Source organism: Patagioenas fasciata, chromosome 15, assembly GCF_037038585.1.
Source record: "Patagioenas fasciata isolate bPatFas1 chromosome 15, bPatFas1.hap1, whole genome shotgun sequence".
Lineage (NCBI taxonomy): Eukaryota > Metazoa > Chordata > Aves > Columbiformes > Columbidae > Patagioenas > Patagioenas fasciata.
Genome location: NC_092534.1, coordinates 13,077,597 through 13,098,491, shown reverse-complemented (window position 1 = coordinate 13,098,491; position 20,895 = coordinate 13,077,597). Strand labels below are relative to the sequence as shown.

At 46.7% G+C, this 20,895-nt stretch overlaps 2 protein-coding genes across 3 annotated transcripts in view; one reads left to right on the top strand and one right to left on the bottom strand.

Moving 5' to 3' along the window:
• The window catches only part of TOM1L2 (target of myb1 like 2 membrane trafficking protein), a 57,659-nt gene extending 54,271 nt beyond the window's left edge, over positions 1 to 3,388 (bottom strand). For both annotated transcript variants that reach the window (XM_065850415.2, XM_065850416.2), the window contains exon 1: positions 3,273 to 3,388. In XM_065850415.2, the coding sequence (XP_065706487.2) occupies positions 3,273 to 3,324 (52 nt within the window). In that variant the 5' untranslated portion in view covers positions 3,325 to 3,388. The remainder of the gene's footprint in view (positions 1 to 3,272) is intronic.
• A 339-nt stretch (positions 3,389 to 3,727) lies between these two features.
• On the top strand, positions 3,728 to 19,991 carry DRC3 (dynein regulatory complex subunit 3). The gene is made up of 13 exons (XM_065850953.2): positions 3,728 to 3,841; positions 5,108 to 5,281; positions 6,660 to 6,776; positions 8,274 to 8,440; positions 9,044 to 9,190; positions 10,270 to 10,389; positions 11,271 to 11,383; positions 12,658 to 12,832; positions 15,416 to 15,547; positions 16,798 to 16,868; positions 17,316 to 17,439; positions 19,413 to 19,544; positions 19,706 to 19,991. Exons 2-13 carry the CDS (start codon positions 5,125 to 5,127, stop codon positions 19,817 to 19,819), a joined length of 1,569 nt encoding a protein of 522 aa, XP_065707025.2. The 5' UTR covers positions 3,728 to 3,841; positions 5,108 to 5,124; the 3' UTR covers positions 19,820 to 19,991.
• The last annotated feature ends 904 nt before the right edge of the window (positions 19,992 to 20,895 follow it).

Genomic DNA, 20,895 nt, shown 5'->3' with positions numbered 1-20,895 from the left:
TCTTTTTCAATCAAAATGATCCCGTTTTCTATGATTCACATCAGCCTCCACGCACAGCCCCTGCCCAGGGACCTTCCCAAGCAGACCTGCTCAAAGCATTGGCCACCAACAAAAGTGACATTGTGAGGGTGTAAAGAACCATGAAAACTTTTTCCAAGTTCTGCAGGATGCTGAAAAGCACCATTTGCTCACAGAACCTTTGGGAAGTAAGGCCTTCCACACAACAGCCCTTCAAAAGCCACCCCCTCTGCTCAGGAGGGACCTTGCTAGAGATGCAAGGACAGTTCAGTGTCCACAGGTCAGTTGAAGTATTAAAAAAAATTAAGTGAGGTTTGGAATGAATAGCCATGGTAGACTTTTAGACAGTTGCCAAAAATCAGGTAGCTTTCAGCGATGAGGAACTGGCTGCCACTGAAACTGGCACTTTAGATGCAGGAGACTCCATCCATCTCCATTACAAATCCTCCGGGCTCATCCCAGCATCACTTTCCCACATTAAGCAAAAGAGTTAACATAAAAAGCCTGTCTAGCTTCAGACATTATCCAGATAAAGAGAAGGAGGAAAGAGAAAATCCCTCGTATTACCTCTCTCAGCTCTCCCCAAACCTTCTCTGACATCTTTGTTCTTTCAGACCTGGCATTTATCTGCAGACATTGTCTGGCCCTAATTAAATCTTCATGTGAACCACTGCTACTGCCTGGCAGAGAACACGATTCTTGGTGTGCCGATGGACCTACATAATTTTCTGCACTTCTCCCTTATGGTGAGTGTTAGGCCTTGCTTGAAAACATCACAACTGTGTTCAACACAATATGTTTAAACAGAAATACAAAATTATTCTGTTTCTTTTAAAGAATGAAGAGAAACATAAGGGAAAATTATATTCCACAAGCTCATTGAAAAAAACCTGTGGAAACACTGGGCAAATAGCACTGAGAACAAGGCATGCTTTTGTTTTACTGTTGTCTCAGAAAGGGATAGCTGGCAGTGATAGAAGAAGCAGAAAAAACTTCCTTCCAAAATAAAATCTGCAGCTATCTCGTCCCCTGGGGATGAAAAAACATTCCTAAAGTGCAGCTGAATTTTGCATTATAGGAAGTTGCATTATAAGCCCCTCACACACACCTAACCTTAGCTGATGAAAGCAGCTCCCTCAGAGCTTTGTGTTCAAAGCCTCTAAGTTGGGAGCGACGGCTCATTTGAAGCGAGCAAAGGGACGTAAGAGCTCCAGAGATAGAAAGGCAGAAGGCCAGAAAAGCAGATTTTACTGCTACCCCACCCCAGCAATTCTTAAGTCTTAAGGAAGCCCCTTTAAACCACTTACTGATGCTAAAAGAAACAACATAAATAGATGAGAAATTATTGCCTTCCCTTAACAATGCTCATTGTAGATGGTTCGTCCAAGCAGCAAAGCAGCAGCTGTCCTGGCAGATGTGGTCAGATGGCCAAGCACAACAAAGCAAATGCACTTTAAAATCATCTTTAAATTTCACTGTTCTTATTATCCTCTGACTCTCGGCACTCCTCTCTCTAAGCAGAAGAAATAAACACCCCAGATGGCTAAAGAGAAACAGCAAGCTATACATATGCTCCATGTAGTCTGACAAAGCAAGAGTCCAGCCATCTTCACAGCACAGTGCGAGACTTCCCTGTTTAGGGGCCTTTTAGCTCTACATGGGGGCGCCTCTGCACGTGTGGGTCAGGCAACTACGATAAAAAAACTTGTGGGTTTTGAGGCCATGACCTGTGACTCTGCAAGATTTTCCCACTTCAATTTCCAAAGACACAAGACTTCCATCATGCCGTAAATTAAGGTAAAACAGCTATAGACTAGACATAGTCTATATTATATATAATTATACTATATATAGTATATAATATACTATATATAATCCCTAAATAAGACACTGGAATAACTTTCGCTTATGAAACAAATCAAGGAACCTATGAGCATGGTTTTACTGGAGACGGATGGTAGCGCAAGTGCATTCAACCGAATATCGCGTTGTCCTCTGGGACCATGTGCCACGGTCCCCATGCTGCAGGAACCTGAGCCAGACTGTTGGTCGATCCCACTGCAACATGACAGCTCCTGTACTCCTTCAGGGCTCAAGAGAAGCAAGTGGAAGGCAATGACAGCCCACCCAACCACAGGCAAGGCAGCAAACTCTGAAGAAGTGGCACCCAGGCTTTCTCCTGTGGCCCTGGCCGTGGCAACCCAGACCAAAACCACACTTGCCACAGCTGAGAGTGAGGGAGGGAGCAGACACAGCAACCCTGGAAGGGCTTGTGAAAGCATACTCTGAACAACCTGCCTAATGTCACTGAAGCATTAGCAAAACCACAATTCAAGCTCTGGGCTAAAAACTGAGCACATGCTTGTAACTCTAAACCACATCACCCTCCCTGCATACACACAGGTCCAGGGAGGTTTCAACACTTTGGGAAAAGGCAGCTGAACAACAGAGCTGCTCTGTAACGAGGTGCTCATGTGTGGGAAGAGGAGTTGGGGGATGCGACCACTTCCCTTCATCCATCAGCCATCTTGACGTGGAGTTGCTCCTTCCTCATGGCACACAGCCCGAAGACACCACTGACCCCACAGTCCCTGCCACCCACAGAGCCCTCCATGGCCCCACTGACCCCACAGTCCCTGCTGCCCACAGAGCCCTTCATGGCCCAACTGACCCCACAGTCCCTGCTGCCCACAGAGCCCATCATGGCCCAACTGACCCCACAGTCCCTGCTGCCCACAGAGCCCTCCATGGCCCCACTGACCCCACAGTCCCTGCTGCCCACAGAGCCCTTCATGGCCCCACTGACCCCACAGTCCCTGCTGCCCAGAGAGCCCTTCATGGCCCCACTGACCCCACAGTCCCTGCTGCCCACAGAGCCCTCCATGGCCCCACTGACCCCACAGTCCCTGCTGCTCACAGAGCCCTCCATGGCCCAACTGATCCCACAGTCCCTGCTGTCCACAGAGCCCTCCATGGCCCAACTGACCCCACAGCTGCCACCAAGGCCCACAGCACCCACCAACCCCTCCCACTCCCAGAGTCCCCAGCAACCCCGAGACCCTGCTACCCCTGAGACTCTTCCACTCCTCCAGAGGCCCCACTGACCCCCAGAGATCCCCGCAACCCCCCGCTAACCCCCACAGCCTCTCCGCCACCCTCTGAGCTTCCCTCGGCCTGCGGTCTCCCACCCCCTCCAGAAGCCCCTCTGGCTCTCAGACCGCCCCGGCGCTCCCCGCAGCCCCCGGCCGCCTTACCGAGGCTCTGCCCCACTGGGGTGCTGAACGGGTTCCCCAGCAGAAACTCCATCTTGGGATGACAACAAACAGCGGCCCGGTGGCCCCCCCCCTCCCCCACCCTGCCCTGACTGGCATCCAAGCACACCAACCGCAGCTCGTTCTGCCAAGCGTGGCCCGCCTCCTTGCATTCGATTGGGCGGCGGCTGGACGCCCCATGGAGTCATAGGTTAAAGCGTGTGTCCATCACTGTCAAGAGAGGGGTCCGCCCCCGCGATAGTCCCGCCCTTTCCACGCCCTCCAGTTGATTGACAGCAGGAGCACAACTACTAGCATTGTTCATTGGGCAATAGCCAAACCATTCTCTAATACTATTGGACAAAAGAAACATCAATCATACGAGCCTCCTTCCGCCTCCAGGGCGCCGTACCGGCGCTGATTGGCTGACACGGATTTCTTGCGCTCTGATTAGCAACCAGCCTCCTCACCCACTCTCTGACCATTGGCGGCTGAGCGTGTCACGTGGCCAACCTTAGCAACGCACCTGGGCTTCCTTAGCAACCGGGCCGGGTACTGGGGCCGAGGCGCAGGTGGGGGCCGGGCCGAGAACCGGGGGCGCGGAGTGGGCAGGAGCCTTGGGGACCCGGGGCCTGAGGGGTCGGGAGGCTGAGGTTTGGGCCTGGATGGTTCTCGGGGAGAAGGCGGCAGCCCACCCGGTTCAGAGCCACCCTGACAGGCAGAGCCAGGGTCCCCGTCCTGGGCCCTGCAGGGATGTCTGTGGGACCGACGTTGACTAAAGATCCGCTGGACAAACCCATGGAAAATGTAAAGTCTGGCAGGTCAAGGATGAATAAACCCAGAACCTGCTAATCCTTGGCCTGTACTGAGCACAGTCATAGAGAGGTTTGGTTTGTTAATTAAAAGCCACGATGACGCAAGAGCTCTCTAAACCCAGATGTTTATCGTTCATGTCCTCCTATGCAAAAAAAATCAGCAGAACTTCTTCCATAATTATAGACATCTTACGCAAGCAAAAGTGTGAAGATTTAAGCCCTTCATACTGATTCATTAACTGTGCAGAATTCTAGAAAGATAAGTAGTCTCATTGCCTCCAGGGTGACATCAAGGATATTGAAATTAGAAAGCCAGGATGGAAAGTTTTGACTGACAGAATTGTCTGTTTCCCAAAGCAAAGCTGTTTGTGTTCAGCATTAAATATTGACTGAACAAGACAGCCTTTACTATGGGTCTCTGTTAAGTACTTTCTTCAGAAAATAACTGTTATTGTTTATAAATTTTCCTCCTTCCTCAAATTTATAATCACCTTTATTATGATGTTGGTGTTTAACATTTAGTGAACTGCTGTTGTTAATTTTCCTATGCTCTAAATGCACGCCTCTTACTCTATAAATCCAACTTGCCCATAATGAGAAAGTTACCTTTTAAAACCAGATTAAATGGCACACAGAGCCTCAAATGTGCCCTCTTCATGAAGATGGGTTTCATGAGATGGACCATTGCTGTTTGTAGGTGCTGCACAGGGCCTACTTTCCTGATCTAGTTATCTGGCCAAATTCTGGTATTCTTCATGGAAAACGCTCAAACGTGGTGGGAAGTTTTCATGTGATTGTGCCTGGCTGTTTTACAGTGTTTGGGTTATAAGGCTGAGCTTAGAGTCGCATCAGTAACGTTGTGATGAAAGTCAAGTCTGTGTTTGACATCAGCTGTGAAGTATTAGATCTTCTTAATGCTCATTTGTGCTTTTAATTCCTTGGAATTGTCATGCCTGTTTAATTAATGTTGGAAATAGTAGCCAGGCAGTGATATAATTAATTTTTCTTTTCTGTCCTTTTAAGGCTGATACCGTCTAAAAATGAGTCAGTCACACAACAGCATTGAGCCAAACGTTATTGATGATGAAATGATTCAGAAAGCCATTGAAGAGCAGTACCCAGAGGACATTGGACAGCTTGCCAAAAAAGAAGGTACTGATTTTAAAGATGTGACAGAGCTACAGCTTAGTTTTAGAAGTGAGTATCGGTAGAAATACTTTATTCTTCTTCTTCTTTTGTGAGAAGGCAATAGAGTTAAGCATGAAGTGGATAAGTGGCAATTAAACAATCATGATAAACTTGGATTTGTTGTGTGAAAAGTAACGCCTGGGCTTGCATTTTTAGTCATATCCATATGAAGTAGTATCATTAGAGGCAGCTGGGTGCTTCTGCTGATGGGTGACTTTAAAGCTGCTTAACTTTATGCTATTATTGTCACTGCTATTCTTATTTAAGATTTATATTGTGGTGACACCTACAGGCCACAAGGCTATTGGGCCCCTCTGTCCGCGGACAAATCAAACCCTGGGCAGGCTCCGCCATCACTGGCAATTATGTGAGAGCTATTTGGTAGATTATGGTGATTACGGCCCATTTCAGTGGCTTCCTCCGGTCATCCATAGAATTATCGCAGCTTGCCTCTTGCCGTCAGACGAGTTGTAAATGTGCATTCAAAAAATGAAAAAGAAGAACATTTGGCTCAATATTTGAGTATTTTGGGGGTGTGTGGTTTCATGGGCAAAAATCTGCTTTTGATTAGTCATTGTGTGCTCCAAGAAAATAATGTGTGTATTGGTTGAGTTCCTTAGAACAAACTCCCTGTTACCTGATCCTGCATGTGTTTGTTTGCAAATGTAAAATATAGAACTGTGTGAATATTTTGTGCATTCAATTCCTTGCTTTACACTGCACTTGCTAAACAACAATAAAACAGCTAATGAAATCTTCTGGGAAGCCACTGTGGTGGCAAAAGAGAATCAGGAGTGAGAACATTCTGTATTTTCTGTCACCTTGGTCCTAATGTTTTGCTGTAGTGCCTCCTGGCCTGCCCTTGTGATTCTGTTTTTGGAGAAACCTAAGTGCAGGGATATTGATTACTTCTAAACTGCAGCCTTCACAGAAAGAGCAGACCCCAACTTGCTCTCCTGTGATGAGAATCCTGGGAGCAGCTGGGCACCGCCAGCCTGCAAACGCAGAGAAAAACAGAATCACGTCCCAAACCTCCCTCTTGCAGCTGGAGAGGAAAATGAAGGTCAAGGCCTCCTAGTAGTGGATTCATAAAGCCGCTTTTGACTGCAGGGCCGTAGTCAGCGTCCCCTCGGCGACTCATTGGCATCGCTGATGAGCGCTGAGCACTGGTGCAGGACACTGAGGTTAACTGCGCTGTTTCATTGAAATCTCGTCCAGCCAGGGGACCTCTCTCTAGGGCAGTCAGCACACGCTGTTGTAATCTGCTGAAAATCATTTCAGAGGTAAGACTGGACATGTTTTCCTTGTGCAAGATAGTGTGTCTGCTGAACTGAAAGCTGTTTCCCATGAAAAGCAATTACCTTTAATTTTTTCCCTGTGGCTTTAGATATCTTGCAGATTGATAATCTGTGGCAGTTTGAGAATCTGACTAAACTGCAGCTGGACAACAACATAATTGAGAAGATAGAAGCTCTGGAGTGTCTGGTTCACCTTGTATGGCTGGGTAAGATACAGGCATATGAGGTCAGACACAATCTGCAAAAAAGCCAGGAGGTCACATTCCTCCTCAAACACGGCTGATAGGAGCTTTCCCAGGGAAGGCTGTCAGCTGTCTGTGTTCCCTCATTTGACTGTCAAATGTCAAAATGCCTGAATATCAGAGCTGCAAAACAATCCTTCAAATGTTTAAAAACTGGTTTTAATACATTTGGTGCGGCAGGAACAGGAAGCTGAGATGTCAAGGTTGTTTCCAGGGTTTGTACTTGGAGGTGACGTTCAGAAATTTTTATGGAAACACCTCTGTGATTTAGAAGCCTGTATTCTGTTTTTGAAGCTAACACAGGCATTTTGGAGGATAGAACCCACAATCTTTACCTCTATATGCTTAAGGGCAGGGCTTGTCATCATTGTCCTGAGAATTGCCCATCCTTGTGGTCTTATGTGACTACTTACAACTCAAAACTCAGGCTGTGATAGCAGTGTTGCACAGTGGTGTGGGTCTTGATTCTGGGCAAATTGATGAGCTTGCTGCTACAGATCCATGGCTTAGAGCATTCTCTGGGAACTGCAGCCACACTGCTGGTTGGTAGCATAAATATATCCTCAGCCACCTTTGAAAACAGGGCTTCGGTTCAAAAGCACATCTTGAAACGTCTAATGGGTTCTTCCTCCCAGTTGTCTGCGCTGTTCTGCTGCACAGATGACTAATGCACTTGTGAATCAACAGCTGATCACCACAATGCAAGCAGAGTGTTTTGAAGCTCGCTCATGGGTTTCATTTGCCCAAAGGCCGTGGTGGTTCGGCAGCTGCTGCACGAGTGTGTTGGCTGAGGCTGGGGTGGTGCAGACAGCTGGTAACCTCACCAACCATCTTTGGACTCCTAAATCACTTGGTACTGGCCTGAGGGCAAATACTGCCCTCAGTCATGATGAATGTAGGTGTTAGGATAGATGTTCCGTCAGGATAAGAGAAAATATCAACACGTGAAATAGCTAAAGTGAGTATTTGCCGTTGCATAGCTCTGCTGACAACTGGGTGACTGTGAGCGTGGGACTGGTAGGTGTTGGTCCTATGGGAATGACCATGGCAGTGAGCACTGGTGTGGCAGGAAAAAGCCAGCAAGAAACAAGGCAGGGAGTAGCAAATTTGTCACAGAAACACCCCCCTTTTTAGGATATTTTCCCCACTTATTTTCTTGTATTTTGAATTTCCACATAAAGTAGAAATCACTTTCAGGTTGGGTATGTGGACTCTGCATTGAATGACATCAACTGCTCCTCTCATTTAAAAGTTGCCTGGGCAGTTGCAAGGAGGAGATGTCTGCATAGCTTCCTGAACCAGATTTAATGCTGAGCCTTTCCTGTGGGACACTGAACACTCCTGTACATAAATCCCTAAATCAAGAACCAAGCTAAATGCAAGATCTGAATCAGGACATTCTACTAGAAATAATTTAATTTCTGCGTGTAAAACATTTTATTTCTATAAACTCTTCCCCAGACTTGTCCTTCAACAATATTGAAGTAATTGAGGGCCTGGATACCCTTGTCAAACTGCAGGACCTCAGTCTCTACAATAACAGAATATCTAAAATTGAGCACATGGACACACTGCAAGAGCTGCAGATTTTCTCCATAGGAAAGAACAACCTGACCACTCTGGAAGATGTGAGTGCTCCCTGTCTTTGCAGATGTTCCCTGTCAAAGGACCAAATATCCTAAACCTGACTTTTTCACCATGTCTGAGCCCCTCCTTAGAGGAGAAAATTCTTCTTAGGATTCCGCTTCCCTTGCAGTCTGAGTTATGGTTTTGGTAAGCTATCCCAGCGTTAAGTGCTTACTCCAGCTATTTCTCTTTCAGACTATTGACTCATGCGGGCCTGGCTCTGTTACCGATATAGCCATGGCAAAATTCCTGATGGTTCCCGTGAAAGCTGGAAAAGGAATAAGTAGCTACATCTGAGAAAAGGAAGGAGCACAGACTAGGGTTTATTTGGGGTTCTTTTGAGGGTGGCGTATCAATCTAAGACCTGTGATTTGTCCATGCCAGCTAAAGGCCTTCTCTCTACACCCATCATTTATGTATTTGCAATGTAAATTTAAGTATTTCCTTTCCTGAAAGCATTAGAAACTCCTAATTTAATGTTACCTGCATTTGGCAGCAGAGCAGGATATGTGTTGTAACATAATTGTAATAAGAACGATGAATTTCAAAAGGCTGCATATTTCCCCAGCACTGGGAAGCACAGCATCTATTTCTCCTTGGCACAGGTGATCTATCTCAGGAGGTTTAAAAACTTACGGACACTGAATCTCACGGGGAACCCTCTCTGCGATGATGAGAGGTATATGCTGTTTGTTGTTGCTTATCTTCCAAACCTAATGTACTTGGACTTCAAGCTCGTGAGCGACAGCACGGTAAGGATTTCTGCATTCCCTCCTTGTGAAATCAGGCAACAGCATCTTACAGATCATTTGTTTTGTTGGTTTGCCAGCAATATTGTCGCATTCAGGGCTGGTTCCCTGCAGAAATTAGGCTTACAGAAACACACAGTATTTGTTCTGCCTCCGCCTAACAGCTGTGAACCTGTAGGCCAAATTCTATCAAATCTGACAGAGAGGTGTCAGAGGCACGATGTCTTCACAGATTTTGTGCAAATCAGCAGCTGCGTGTGGGAGAGGGTTTAATGTTGCCACAGAGTGGCTGCAGTGTGAGTACCAGCCTGAGAGATCCGAAAATCCTGGGGGAGATCAGTCTTGAGACATGGATTTGGGGGAAAGGAGTCTTGGTGGTCCTGCTGCTCACTGAGCAGCTTGTTTTGGTAGCGGACTGACAGACTGTCAGCCTGCGGGCTTAAAGGAACAAAGAAGGGCTTTTTGGGTTGGTTTTTTTTTTAGCTAACTAAATACACGATTAATTCTAAATTTGCTTGGCGCAGAGCAGGAGCTTTAGTTGGAATATACATTATTCCTACCATAGGACTGGAAGGGCTTTCCAGGTCATAGAGCCCAGTCCCTGCTGGTACAGACAGTACATCATAGAATCCGCCTACTTTAGTTTGTCAAGCTTCAGTTTCAAGCTAATTAGGTTCTTGCCCCTGCTACTACCTTGTCATCCACTCCTCAGAAGAGTCTTCTCCTCCCTAGCAAATGTATTAAACTCGCTAGCTGATCAAATCAGAGTTCAGGTTCTAGAAATCAAAGCAGAGCCTCCTGCTAAAAAAAAAGAAAAAACAACCCTGAAGATGAGAAAATGGGAAGAGAAAGGTTTTCTGGGTCTGAATCAGCTCAGATGCATTGAATGCAGAGTCAGACTAATATGCCAACAAAATTGGGATTAGAAGCTTCATAAGTAGTTTAATAAAAAGCCCACAAAGAAGCAGAACTGCAGATGTCACTCAGGTGCATGTTCTAGAAAGACTGAATGCTTATGCCCAGATCTGTTGAGCGATGATGGATAATCTAATAAAAATATTTTATTTCTCTGTATTTCTCAGCGAGAAGCTGCAGCTTTAGAGTATCAAGATCGTACCGATCTGCTGGAAGGTGAGGAGGCCCAGGTCCTGGCTGAGTTGGAGGAAAAACAGACAAAGCAGCAAGAGCTGGAGTACCACAAGGTGTGTTTTCTTTGGCTGCTTGTGTATTGTCTCAGGAGAAAGAATCGCAACGCATATTGACTTGTCTTTTACCTGCCCGAAGATTTAATGAGAGTTAGCGTTGACAGTGCTAAAACTAAGGCTGGGATTAAGCTCTGTGATCTCTGAATCTCATCCTTTGAATGAAAACAGGAACTGCTGTGGAATACACGTGACGTGGGGGAACGTAATTCTTTTGGCTGAACAATGTAGACCCTGCGAAGTCAAATAGTAAATCATATCCGAGGATCTTATCAGCCTGATGTGAGATTAAGAAAATTACAGTTCTGAGGGAACTGTTAGCACTTTCGTGGTGCAATGACTTTTTTTCCTCCTTTGCACCAAGTTAATGCTTTTCATTAGTTTTATGGTTAAACTCTTCAGGGCTTTCAGAGATCACAGTAGTCCCACGAACAGACTGAAGAAACGACCAGGCAGAACGGTGCTTTCCCTTATGGTCTGGCTCTGTGCTCCAGACCTCTAGAAGATCAGACTGACCAAAGAGCAGGAGGCTGTGACAGGGATGACACCTGCAGCTCTTCATCCATCCCCAAAGTCCACTGACTCCTTATCTGAACAGCTTAATAGCCTTGTAGTGTGTGGTTGTATGTGTGAATGTTCTGTATAAGATTAACCAGTGTTTTCTATCCTTAGGCTAGAGAGTTCTAGCAGCAAAGCCAGGCTGGTTTTCATGCTGGTTGCAGGCTGCTTTCATGCCTTGCTTGGTGTATCTATTGTGTTGGTATCACTGTGCCTGCACCCGTGTTCTTCTGCTGGTAAAGTGCTTGTAGGAGAGACACATCCTGGCTGGCAGCAGGTTGGCACTATTTATTTTACTTATATTGCTCTGATTCTCTTCAAAGACAGCCTTTGTCGAGTACCTGAATGGATCATTCCTGTTTGACAATATGTACGAAGACGATACAGAAGCTGCCAAACTGGCTTCCCTCCCCAGAGTGGCTGACCTGCTGCAGGAATATCCTTCCTGGGTTTAGAGTATCTACAGCTAAACCATAATGCCTTGAGTTAAGAAGGAGGCGTATCCATGGGGATTCTTCACCCGTTGCTTTTGTCCAGGGCTGAAAGCTGCATTGATCTAAGATCTGAGACAGTCTGTACTCAATTTTGGAATGGTACCAAAAAAACCCAAACCACTGCAAGACCGTGAGACCACTGACAGCTTTAAGGCTTGATATCTCATGAAATATGAGGGCTAAAAACAAATGGTTTATATTACTGGCAAGCTGGCCAGCCCAGCTTAAAACATCTGATTTGTAAAACCACTCAGTTTTATCACCAACAGGTCATGAGATTCGAACGTTTTAAATTCTCACCATTGTAATTATCATATTCCTTTTCCTCCACTTGAATCAAACACGATTTCGGTAGCCTTCTCTTCTGACCCTTCAAGAATCAAGGCTTTGTACTTTCTTTAAGTCTGGAATCCACTTAAAGTTTAAAATGAGCTATAAGATAAATCTCTGTCAGTTAGATTGTAAGAGTGCAGTTGCTAAAATCATGTTGAAATTGAAGTGGTAGGAGATAGGAACAGACTAATCAGAACGATATAAGTCGCATATCTCCCAACCTGCCAGAGCTTGCAACGTGAAGTTTTCAGGCCAGCACTTTCTTCTGATCATTGTTCCTACACGGGGGATCAGAAAATGGACACTTTTTTCCTTTTTTCTTTTCTTATTCAGATTAATCGAGCATTGTCAAGGCCAGTAACTTGACCTTCCTTAAAATTGCATTACGCTGTTGGGGAAAAATGCATCACAGCTTAACTACAATAGACTCTAGAAACAATCCCATTGCCAAGATAATAGCGGAAGAAAAATGGACGTTATTTTTGTGATACTACCAAGTCAGTAGTTTATTCTGCGCTCTGGCTATAGGCTCCAGAGCTGTATTTATTAACTACGCAGACATTGTATTCACACTTGTGAAGACAGATATGGTTGTATGCTCCATTCCACTTCTGTGCCAGAAAAGAGTCAGGCAGGTATATGTATTTCCTTTTTTTTTCCCCTCAAGGCCACATACATTCTTCATTCCCTTAAGGTAACAAAATCCTATACATAAAATGTGACTAAGTGACCCACAGACAGAATCCTTGGCAGCCTCCTCCTGCCAAGAACCACAAACTTTATGGAAGAGTAGCTTGTAACTCGTGATGCTCAAACTTGCAGAGGTAGAAAGAACATCACATGTTGCCCCACTGAACAGGCAAAATACCTTAACTAGTATCACATACAGGGAGGAGTTTGTCTCGGTTTGTGAGAACCTATTTAACTTTGGCCTGAAAGAGTATGAAAAACGAGAAGCTGAAGTCTCCGAATTCTATGAATGCCGTAACGAAGCATTAACAGCCCACCAGCAAGAGAGCAGAAAACTAATCCTAGACTTCGAAAATCGGAACAAAACGGTAATGTCGTTATACTTTTGTTGGTTTGATACCTGATTTATCCATACCAGCTTTTCACTGAGAACAAGGGTAGCTCTGTTAAAATTAGAATTGTGATTTTGTATTTACACTGTTGTACCAGGAATTGGTACTTGGTCCCTAATGGCAGGATCGCAGAGTGGTTGGGGTTGGTGGGGACCTCTTGAAGGTGCCTGGTCCAAGTGTCCTGCTCCAGCTGGGCCACCAACAGCAGTGGCCAGGACCACGTCCAAGAATGGAGACTGGGCAACATCCCCCAGTGCTCAGCCACGGATCTGTACATGGTTTTTACAGTAGGAATCTACACCAAGAAACACTGTGTGAGCTAATGTAATGTCATTAACTAACATTATGTTAAAAGGTTTTTAGTACTTTATGTAGGAAAATAATTTGGGGATTGAAGTTTCAACCCTTTGGGCGAACCACAACCAGCTAACACAGACAGCTTTCATCTATACTGGAAATTCAGCGTGGAACAAAATTAACATAGCCTAGTGTTGGCTTATTGTCCTCAAAGGTAAAGGGCCTTTGATGCTTTGAGAAAATGGAAATACTCAACCTTTCTTTTAGTTTAAATATTTTTGATGAAGTCGATTTTAAAAATATAGAGAGATTTAGCAGATTCAATGACACTCCCCTTCTCTTTGAGGCCTCCAATAGCTCTTCCTTCACTGACAAAGGGGGAAGAAAAGGAAGGAGACTGCAGGGTATTCAGCTTCTTTTCAAGTAATCTTCTGCTTTGGTTCATTTTGTCAACAACAGCTTGAAGAATTTTAACCAAAATATTAGGTAAAGTTTTTGTAATGTATTTCTAGTCTTTTTAAAGCAGAAACTATATTTTAATTTTCATTCTGCTCAACTCCAGCCACCCATTGTAGCTGCTACGGACGTAGCTTCTAGCTGGATCCCTTTCTGCCCATGTATAATAGATGAATCATTATTTTGTTTCCACAGGATAAATAAGGGGGATGCTAAAGGCTGGGAACACTGTCAGCAGAGCAGGTCCCTGACAGCTGACACCGGCACAGTCACGAGCGCTGGCTCCCTTTGAAAACCAGGTCACTTTTATTATATTTAGGTGCCTCGTCACACGCTGACAGGCTGCTGAGTCACCCTGCGCCCGGGTCCTTGGACCCTGCTGAGTCATGCTGGCAGTCGGGCTCTGTCAACTCTCGTCGGGACATGGGTTTGCAGCCTCACCAGAAGGTGACAGAGAAAGACTGATATCCATATTCGGTTAACCTGCACTTGAATTCCCAATATATCCTTATTTAAAATAATAGTAATAGTAATAGTAATAGTAATAGTAATAGTAATAGTAATAGTAATAGTAATAATAAAAAACACAAAGCAAAAACCAAAAACCACGCCCCCCAAAAAAACAACCAATCAACCAAACCACAACCAACCCACTCCCCCCAAAAAAACCTCCAAGAAAACATGGCCCTTGGTCTTTGTCCTGTGGACATGGTGGTCAGCGTGACAGTTTTCACATAAATACTGAAGGATTCGGTGTCAAAACCGAACACTGTATTTTAACAACGTTTCCCCGTTCATGTAAAATCGCTGGATTTGTTCAGCAGGCACAGAGGTCTGAGCAGACTGAAATCCATAAACCATTTTTAGGAGCTGTTCGTCTCCCTGGAATCCTTTCGTGCAAACTTGGGTAACCTGTAGAATAACTCTGCTCTCTGGAGTTGGTTAAGAAGCATTAAAGGCCTCGAACTTGGAAGGTTTTGCTCCCAGAGGCGCAGCTTGAGTGCCTGGGGGGCTTTTTGAGCCTCCTAACTTGTTTACATTAGAAAATACCGTGCTCGCCCCTTCCCCCCTTTTAACACTGCGATTTTGAGGAGTCTAGTCCATTTTCAGACACAAGTCTTGGCAATGATTTTCATAAGACTTCCTTATTTTAGCCCATTCCATTCCCTCTCAGAAATGGATTAGACATCTTAAAACCTCTATATTTTTCCTCCTATTAACATTTGATTGTTAACTTGTTTTGAACAGACTCGAAAATAATACATTGCTCAGCACAAGAGGACTCTTTTTTGGATCCCAGAAATCATAAATCTTGTCTGCTACAAAACTGACGTCAATATTTAATTCCAAAGGGCAATAAATCCTCGCTGTAAGAGGAAGGCAGGCAATCATAGGTGTTCCATATTCAGAATACTAAATCCTGACCATATGGAAGTCAGTCAAGATTCTCCTCAACACAACGGGGATCAGGATTTAGCCCTGCATTTCTTTCCACAACATGATTGTTAATCTCGTCTTCATGGCCAGCAATGTCACGGATCTAATTCTTTTTTGCAGTCAGGTGCTGAGTGGAGGATGAGGAAGCGTTTTCACCAATTCCAGCACGTTGCCCGGATCGTTAGCGCAGCAGCATCGCTCAGCACTGTTGACTACCCAGTATGGAAATCCAGAGGCTTCCTGAATCATCACATTTTCATTGCAGCTAATCAGCAGCGGGAACTTTTTCTCACCTACGTAACAAGTTAATTAAATTGCAGTGGAGTGCTGAACACAAACTATAAGTAATTTATGTATCTCTGTGTTTAGACGCTGGATGAGATTCATAATGCTGGTAGTTCGGATATTGCTGAGTCTAAACGAGCTGAGTACAAGGCGGACATCCATCAGCTGTCAGAAGCGCTCATGACCTTGGAAATTCTGATAGCTGACCAGATGGAGGTAAGGGCCACACACGCACCTGTGACACCACCTGTCCAGAATGTGGGGGGGTCACTTTTGTACTGCTGCACCCTTCTGTTTAGCAGCTCACTGCGCCAAGTCAGGTTGATGTTTTGTCTGCATCTTACTCCTTCTCTGCTCAGAGTTGATCTGGGTGAGGTCAGGCTCTGGACATCGATCCACTGCAACACGTTTCTGTTCCTCAGAGTCCTCTGCATCTGTCTGAGCTGATTTCCCAGACTTTAGAGAGAGGGACTTGAGGTCATTCAGTCATTTTACAGGTCTGCGTACAGGAGTCACGGCATAGCGTGGGGTACGCATTTGGGATTCTAGAAGTGTAATTCTTTGAAGCTGATCTTTGCTATGAATAAGATTACACACATTCCTGCTCAGCTTACTGCATTTGCTTGCATAATAGCCGCCTTTCTTCTCCCCAGACTTTTCCTCAAAAACTAGGGCAGGGCTGCTAATGTGCATCTTCATTAAGGAAAAAAAAAAAGTAATCTGTTTAAAAATTAGCAGGCAGGAACTGTGGCCTGTGTGCAAGCAGATGCGGCAGTTTACTTTTGTGAATGTGCATGACAGAAAGCAGCAGCTCATCATGGATTCCTTACTGCACCAGGATTGTGCCTTTTAGTGTTTCCTGAATTGGTCCTCGTGTATCCGCAGTCACCGACGGAACGAGCAGAAGCTTTTCCCCCTGTGCGCCCTTCTGGATTTGAAGGGTTTGGGTGGCTGGATGTGAACTGTTCTATCAGTTTAAGTGCAACACTTGACAGATTCTCCATCAGCCATTTTTGAGAGAGGTAATAGGCAGCAGCAATTTTAGTTTCTGAGGACTAAAACAAAAGCTACAGTAAGCCCTGGCATTGGTTATGCTTCCGATAAGAGGCTCTCCGTACATACAAGGAGACTGCAGCATGGCAGTATATGGGAATACGGCACTCTGAATTACTCAGGTGAGGGTAAAATGGATCAGCTGATTTGCTCCAGACACGGGGTAAAGGTATCAGTCACTTAGCTTCCCTCCAATAAACTGATTCTGATTTTCTGTCCTTGAACAAGGAAAATAAATCTTGCAACACCTTCAAAACACTTTAAATGCTCAAAGCAGTTCAGTTTCTAACTGTGCTAATAACAGCAAGGAGTCCAAATGATAATCAATTGTAGATTCTTCCTAGACTTCATGACTCCCTTTTATGTTTATGCAAATTTTCATTGTAATATTTCCTCTTTTTCCCTCTGTTAAGGAACTGGCAAATGATTTTAAAGGAAACATGGCTGTTGTAGCATCAACATTCATTGAAAACATTAAAGGAATATATCCTTTTGACAGTATGTTGGCCTCGACCTCCCAGTCATGTATATCTTGCCTCTAAATCCAGAAACGAGCCATCGGTGTAGAATTTGGTAATTTTTTTTTAATCAACAGAAAAGATCTGTTCCCAGCTTTGCAGAAATGGTCATTTAAGGTACTCAGCTTCTTTCTGTGGAGACTCTGGAGAACACAAGAAGATCTAAGTTCTCCTGTGCTGAAACTCCATAGGACTTATGCAGCTTTCTCTCCCTTGGGAATCTTCCTTCCTACTCCACACAGCCATGATACAACCCTGGGAAGCTGCTTAGACTGTTTTCTATGTACATTCTTGCCACAGCAGTCAATGAAATAGCTACCGGTGCATGGACACTCAGTCTGTAGTTACAGGAGACCATTTAATCTCTAAAAGTGAGTGGTGTGCTCAGCTTTTTCCTTATCCAGCTTCTGTACAATGAACCAGTGCCGGGACCTGGAAAACCGGCACCATGAAAAGCTGCTGCAGATCTGCATCACCACGCTGGAGAAATCAGTCAAGAATGAGCTTGAGGAGGATTTACCAGATGAAGTTCGCATGGTGAGTACACCAAAATATTCATCTCTGCTGGGGGACAGCAAAAAGAGGAGGCCACAGCCTCTTCTCAGAAGGGACAGGGTTTCTAGGAGGCTCAGTACAGCTAAAGCCATGGCTAAACCTGAGATTAACCTCCTCCTAAAGGGCCCCAGCCACTTGGCTGGACCGCAGTGCTGCCGGACATCTGTGCTGAGGAGGACAGAGGATAAAATGCACTGCAGGTTTCCCTGGGCGCTGCCAGAGCTGGCGGCGGTGGCCCAGGAGAGGTGCTGAGCGAGTCCCTCTGCTGCCTCCAGCACAACTCACTCCTCTGGCTGATTTCCAGACAGACAGACCCAGCAGGCTCTTAGGGAGCATCTTTGCCGCACTCGCAACTGGTTTTGTTCGGATCCTCCCCACTCCCACAGGAGAATCCAAACGCTGCTCTGACTCCTTGCATGGGGCTCTGGTTGCCTCAGTGATTTCAGAATCCAAGCCTAGAGCTCCCCAGCCCATGAGCTGATCTGGGGACAGGACATGACATTTCCAGCGGAGCCTTCCACTGAGCCCTCAGTCTTGCTGTGATAGCGAAGGTCCCTGGAGCCTTTCGGAAAGCACAAAGATCGTTGCAGTAAACGCTGCTGACCTTTTTGCTTCCTTCATTTAGTGGCTAAATGACTCGAGTTTTGCATTTGCTGTGGTTTCGCTTTGTCCGGCTTATCCCAGCCCCCCTATTATTCCAGGTAATTGAGAGCTGACAGACACAAAACAGAGCCCTCGCCCCCCGGGGATGCTCCCTGCTTTATGGCCTGTGCAGATGGCTGCAGTTCTGCACCGTCGCTGTGCACCCATTTTGCTTCGCTGCCATCCATTTCCAGGGAGAAGCAATTTGTTCAACAGCTGCACTTGGCTGCAGGAGGAGAGTCATTACGGTTTAGCAAAGCCACCCTCTATTTAGAGCCATGGGGGAAGTCACTGCTTTGATTAGAAGCTGCAACTCTCCAAAAATGAAGATTTACAGCCAGTGCCGCTAGTGCAAGAGACCCTTCCAAGTGCCATTTCCCACTTCCCGCAGCTGCTAGGCCAGGCGTGCTGGATCACACGCAGCTTTGCTTCAACACCAGCTGCCCGCAGGGGTCTGCCATGTGCTGCGAGGCAGCCCTGCCTGCGGCAGAGCACCCGGCAGCCGGCATTTGCTGCCTGCTCCAGCAGGTGAGGCCAAGGGTGCTGCCTTAGTTTCCCCACCCCTACTAGGGATAACACTATTACACCATAGCGAGGGCTGGACATATCCTTGTGAAGAGTAAAGCACTGGATTCATCCTGATCACAGAATGGTTTGGGTTGGAAGGGAACTTCCCCGCTCCCCCAGTGCCACCCCTGCCATGAGCAGGGACATCTTTACCAGCTCAGGTTGCTCAGAGCCCCGTCCAGCCTCGCCTGGGATGTCTCCAGGGATGGTTCATCCACCGCCTCTCTGGGCAACCTGGGCCAGGCTCTCACCGCCCTCAGGGGCAACAATTTCTTCCTCATGTTCAACCTGAATCTCCCCTCCTTTAGTTTAAAACCATCACCCCTTGTCCTATCACAACAGGCCCTGCTAAAAAGTCTGTCCCCATCTTTCTTCTCAGCCCTTTTTAAGTACACAAAGGCCAGAACAGGGTCTCCCTGGAGCCTTCTCTTCTCCAGCTGAACACCCCAGCTCTCTCAGCCTGTCCTCCCAGCAGAGCTGTTCCAGCCTCGGATCATTTCTGTGACTCCTCTGGCCCCTCTCCAACAGGTCCATGTGTGTCCTGTGTTCAGGACCCACAGCTGGACCAGCATTGCAGAGGGGTCTCACCAGAGCAGAGTAGATGATGGCATGGGTTTTGTCCATCTGACACAGAGGGCTGATTTTCCCCCCACCAAGCACCACAGTTATGGTGCTGCTAGTTCCGAGCTCCGCTGCTTTTGCTGCGCGCCCGTCCCCTCCTCTCATCCGGTCATGTTACCTCCCAGCTCCTTGTGGACAAAAACACCATTGTCAATGCAGCCAACGTGTCCCATGGCGTCCGCCTGCGGAAGATTGATATGCGAGAGAGCGACATCTTCACCAACACCTACCGCTGGCAGGCCTCTGTGACAGAGAAGGTAAGAGACCCTCACGCTCAGGGGGATGGGACACAGACAGTTTTGGCCCAAGTGGTGGGGCCACTGCTAGGAAAGACGCTCCCCGACCTTTGGAGCACTCTGCACTACAGCAGGGACCCTGACAAGTCTCTGGATTCACTGCTTGGTTTCAATCTGTTCAGGCTTTCCAAAACGAGGTCGACAGGAACCGTGAGCATGTCAAAGAGATCCTTCAGTACATTGACAGTCTCCAGGAGGAGCTACATAACATGGAGACCCTGGAGCCAATGGAATAGATCTGCCGTGGGCCAGGCAGCTGCCGTAGCTGGGGACACACGGACAGCCCCCAGCAGCACACAGTGGGCGCGGCCACCTCTCTCTGCCTCAGCAGCCGCGGACATTTCAGGCTAAAGGCATTCTTCCATCCCACCATAAACTGCAAATAAAAGCTACTTATTGACTCCAGAAGAGCATACGAAGCTCTGTCTCTTCCATCATGTTGGCGTGAAACCTGCGCAGAGCTCAGGCCTGGTCACAAGGGGTTATGGATTCAGCTGTGAGCTGATGGAACCAAATCATCGTGGCATATCACGCCTGAAAGCTTCGATAGGAACCTGCGAGCCACAGGCATGCGGCAGCAGCCTGGGAAAGGAGTGTTCTCCATCAAACCACCCCCGAGGTAACAGCGGGTTTCCAGCTCAGCAAGCACAAGGCTGGCAGGGGCTCTGCGTGCCTGAGAGCCTTGTCTTCTCACCACCTCACAAAAAAACCCCAGCTTTCTGCAGTGTGAACAGAGCAGCCCCCAGCTAGCAGGAAGGGAAATCAATGGTTCCACGGGAGCTCACACACCACCGCTCGCAACAGCCAAGCGAGGAATCATTAATTCCCCTCCTTGCTCGGTGACAGCAGCTGCTCCGCTCAGTCGTGGGCAGCTTCTGAGGAATGATGCTGGCCGAGGCAGCGCGGCTCCAGGCTGGCAGCAAGGAGAAAGGTGGGAAGGTTAAAAGAGGGTGGTTGCATATGTGCTCGGGAGAGAACAGGTCTCTCCGAAAGCCCTGTGGCAGGTGCTACCTGTCATACACAGATTTGGCTCGTGGTGCTCTGCATTTTTGAAGATGGCAGGAGCCAAGGTTCTCCCCCCGTCTTGCTCCAGGACTACACAGTCACCTCCCTGCTACTCCTTGGCTGCAAGGACAGGGCATTTAGCAGGGAGGGGGTCGCACAGAGATGTGGAGAGAGCAGATCTCTTTAGCAGTTGGTCTCTGCTCAGCTCTGCTCTGTGTTTATTTTTCTGCCTGCAGCCATCCCAGCACCTGCCGAGAGCCTGGCAGCTCAGGACCTGGGCTACGGTTTGGTGATTAAAACAAAGAAA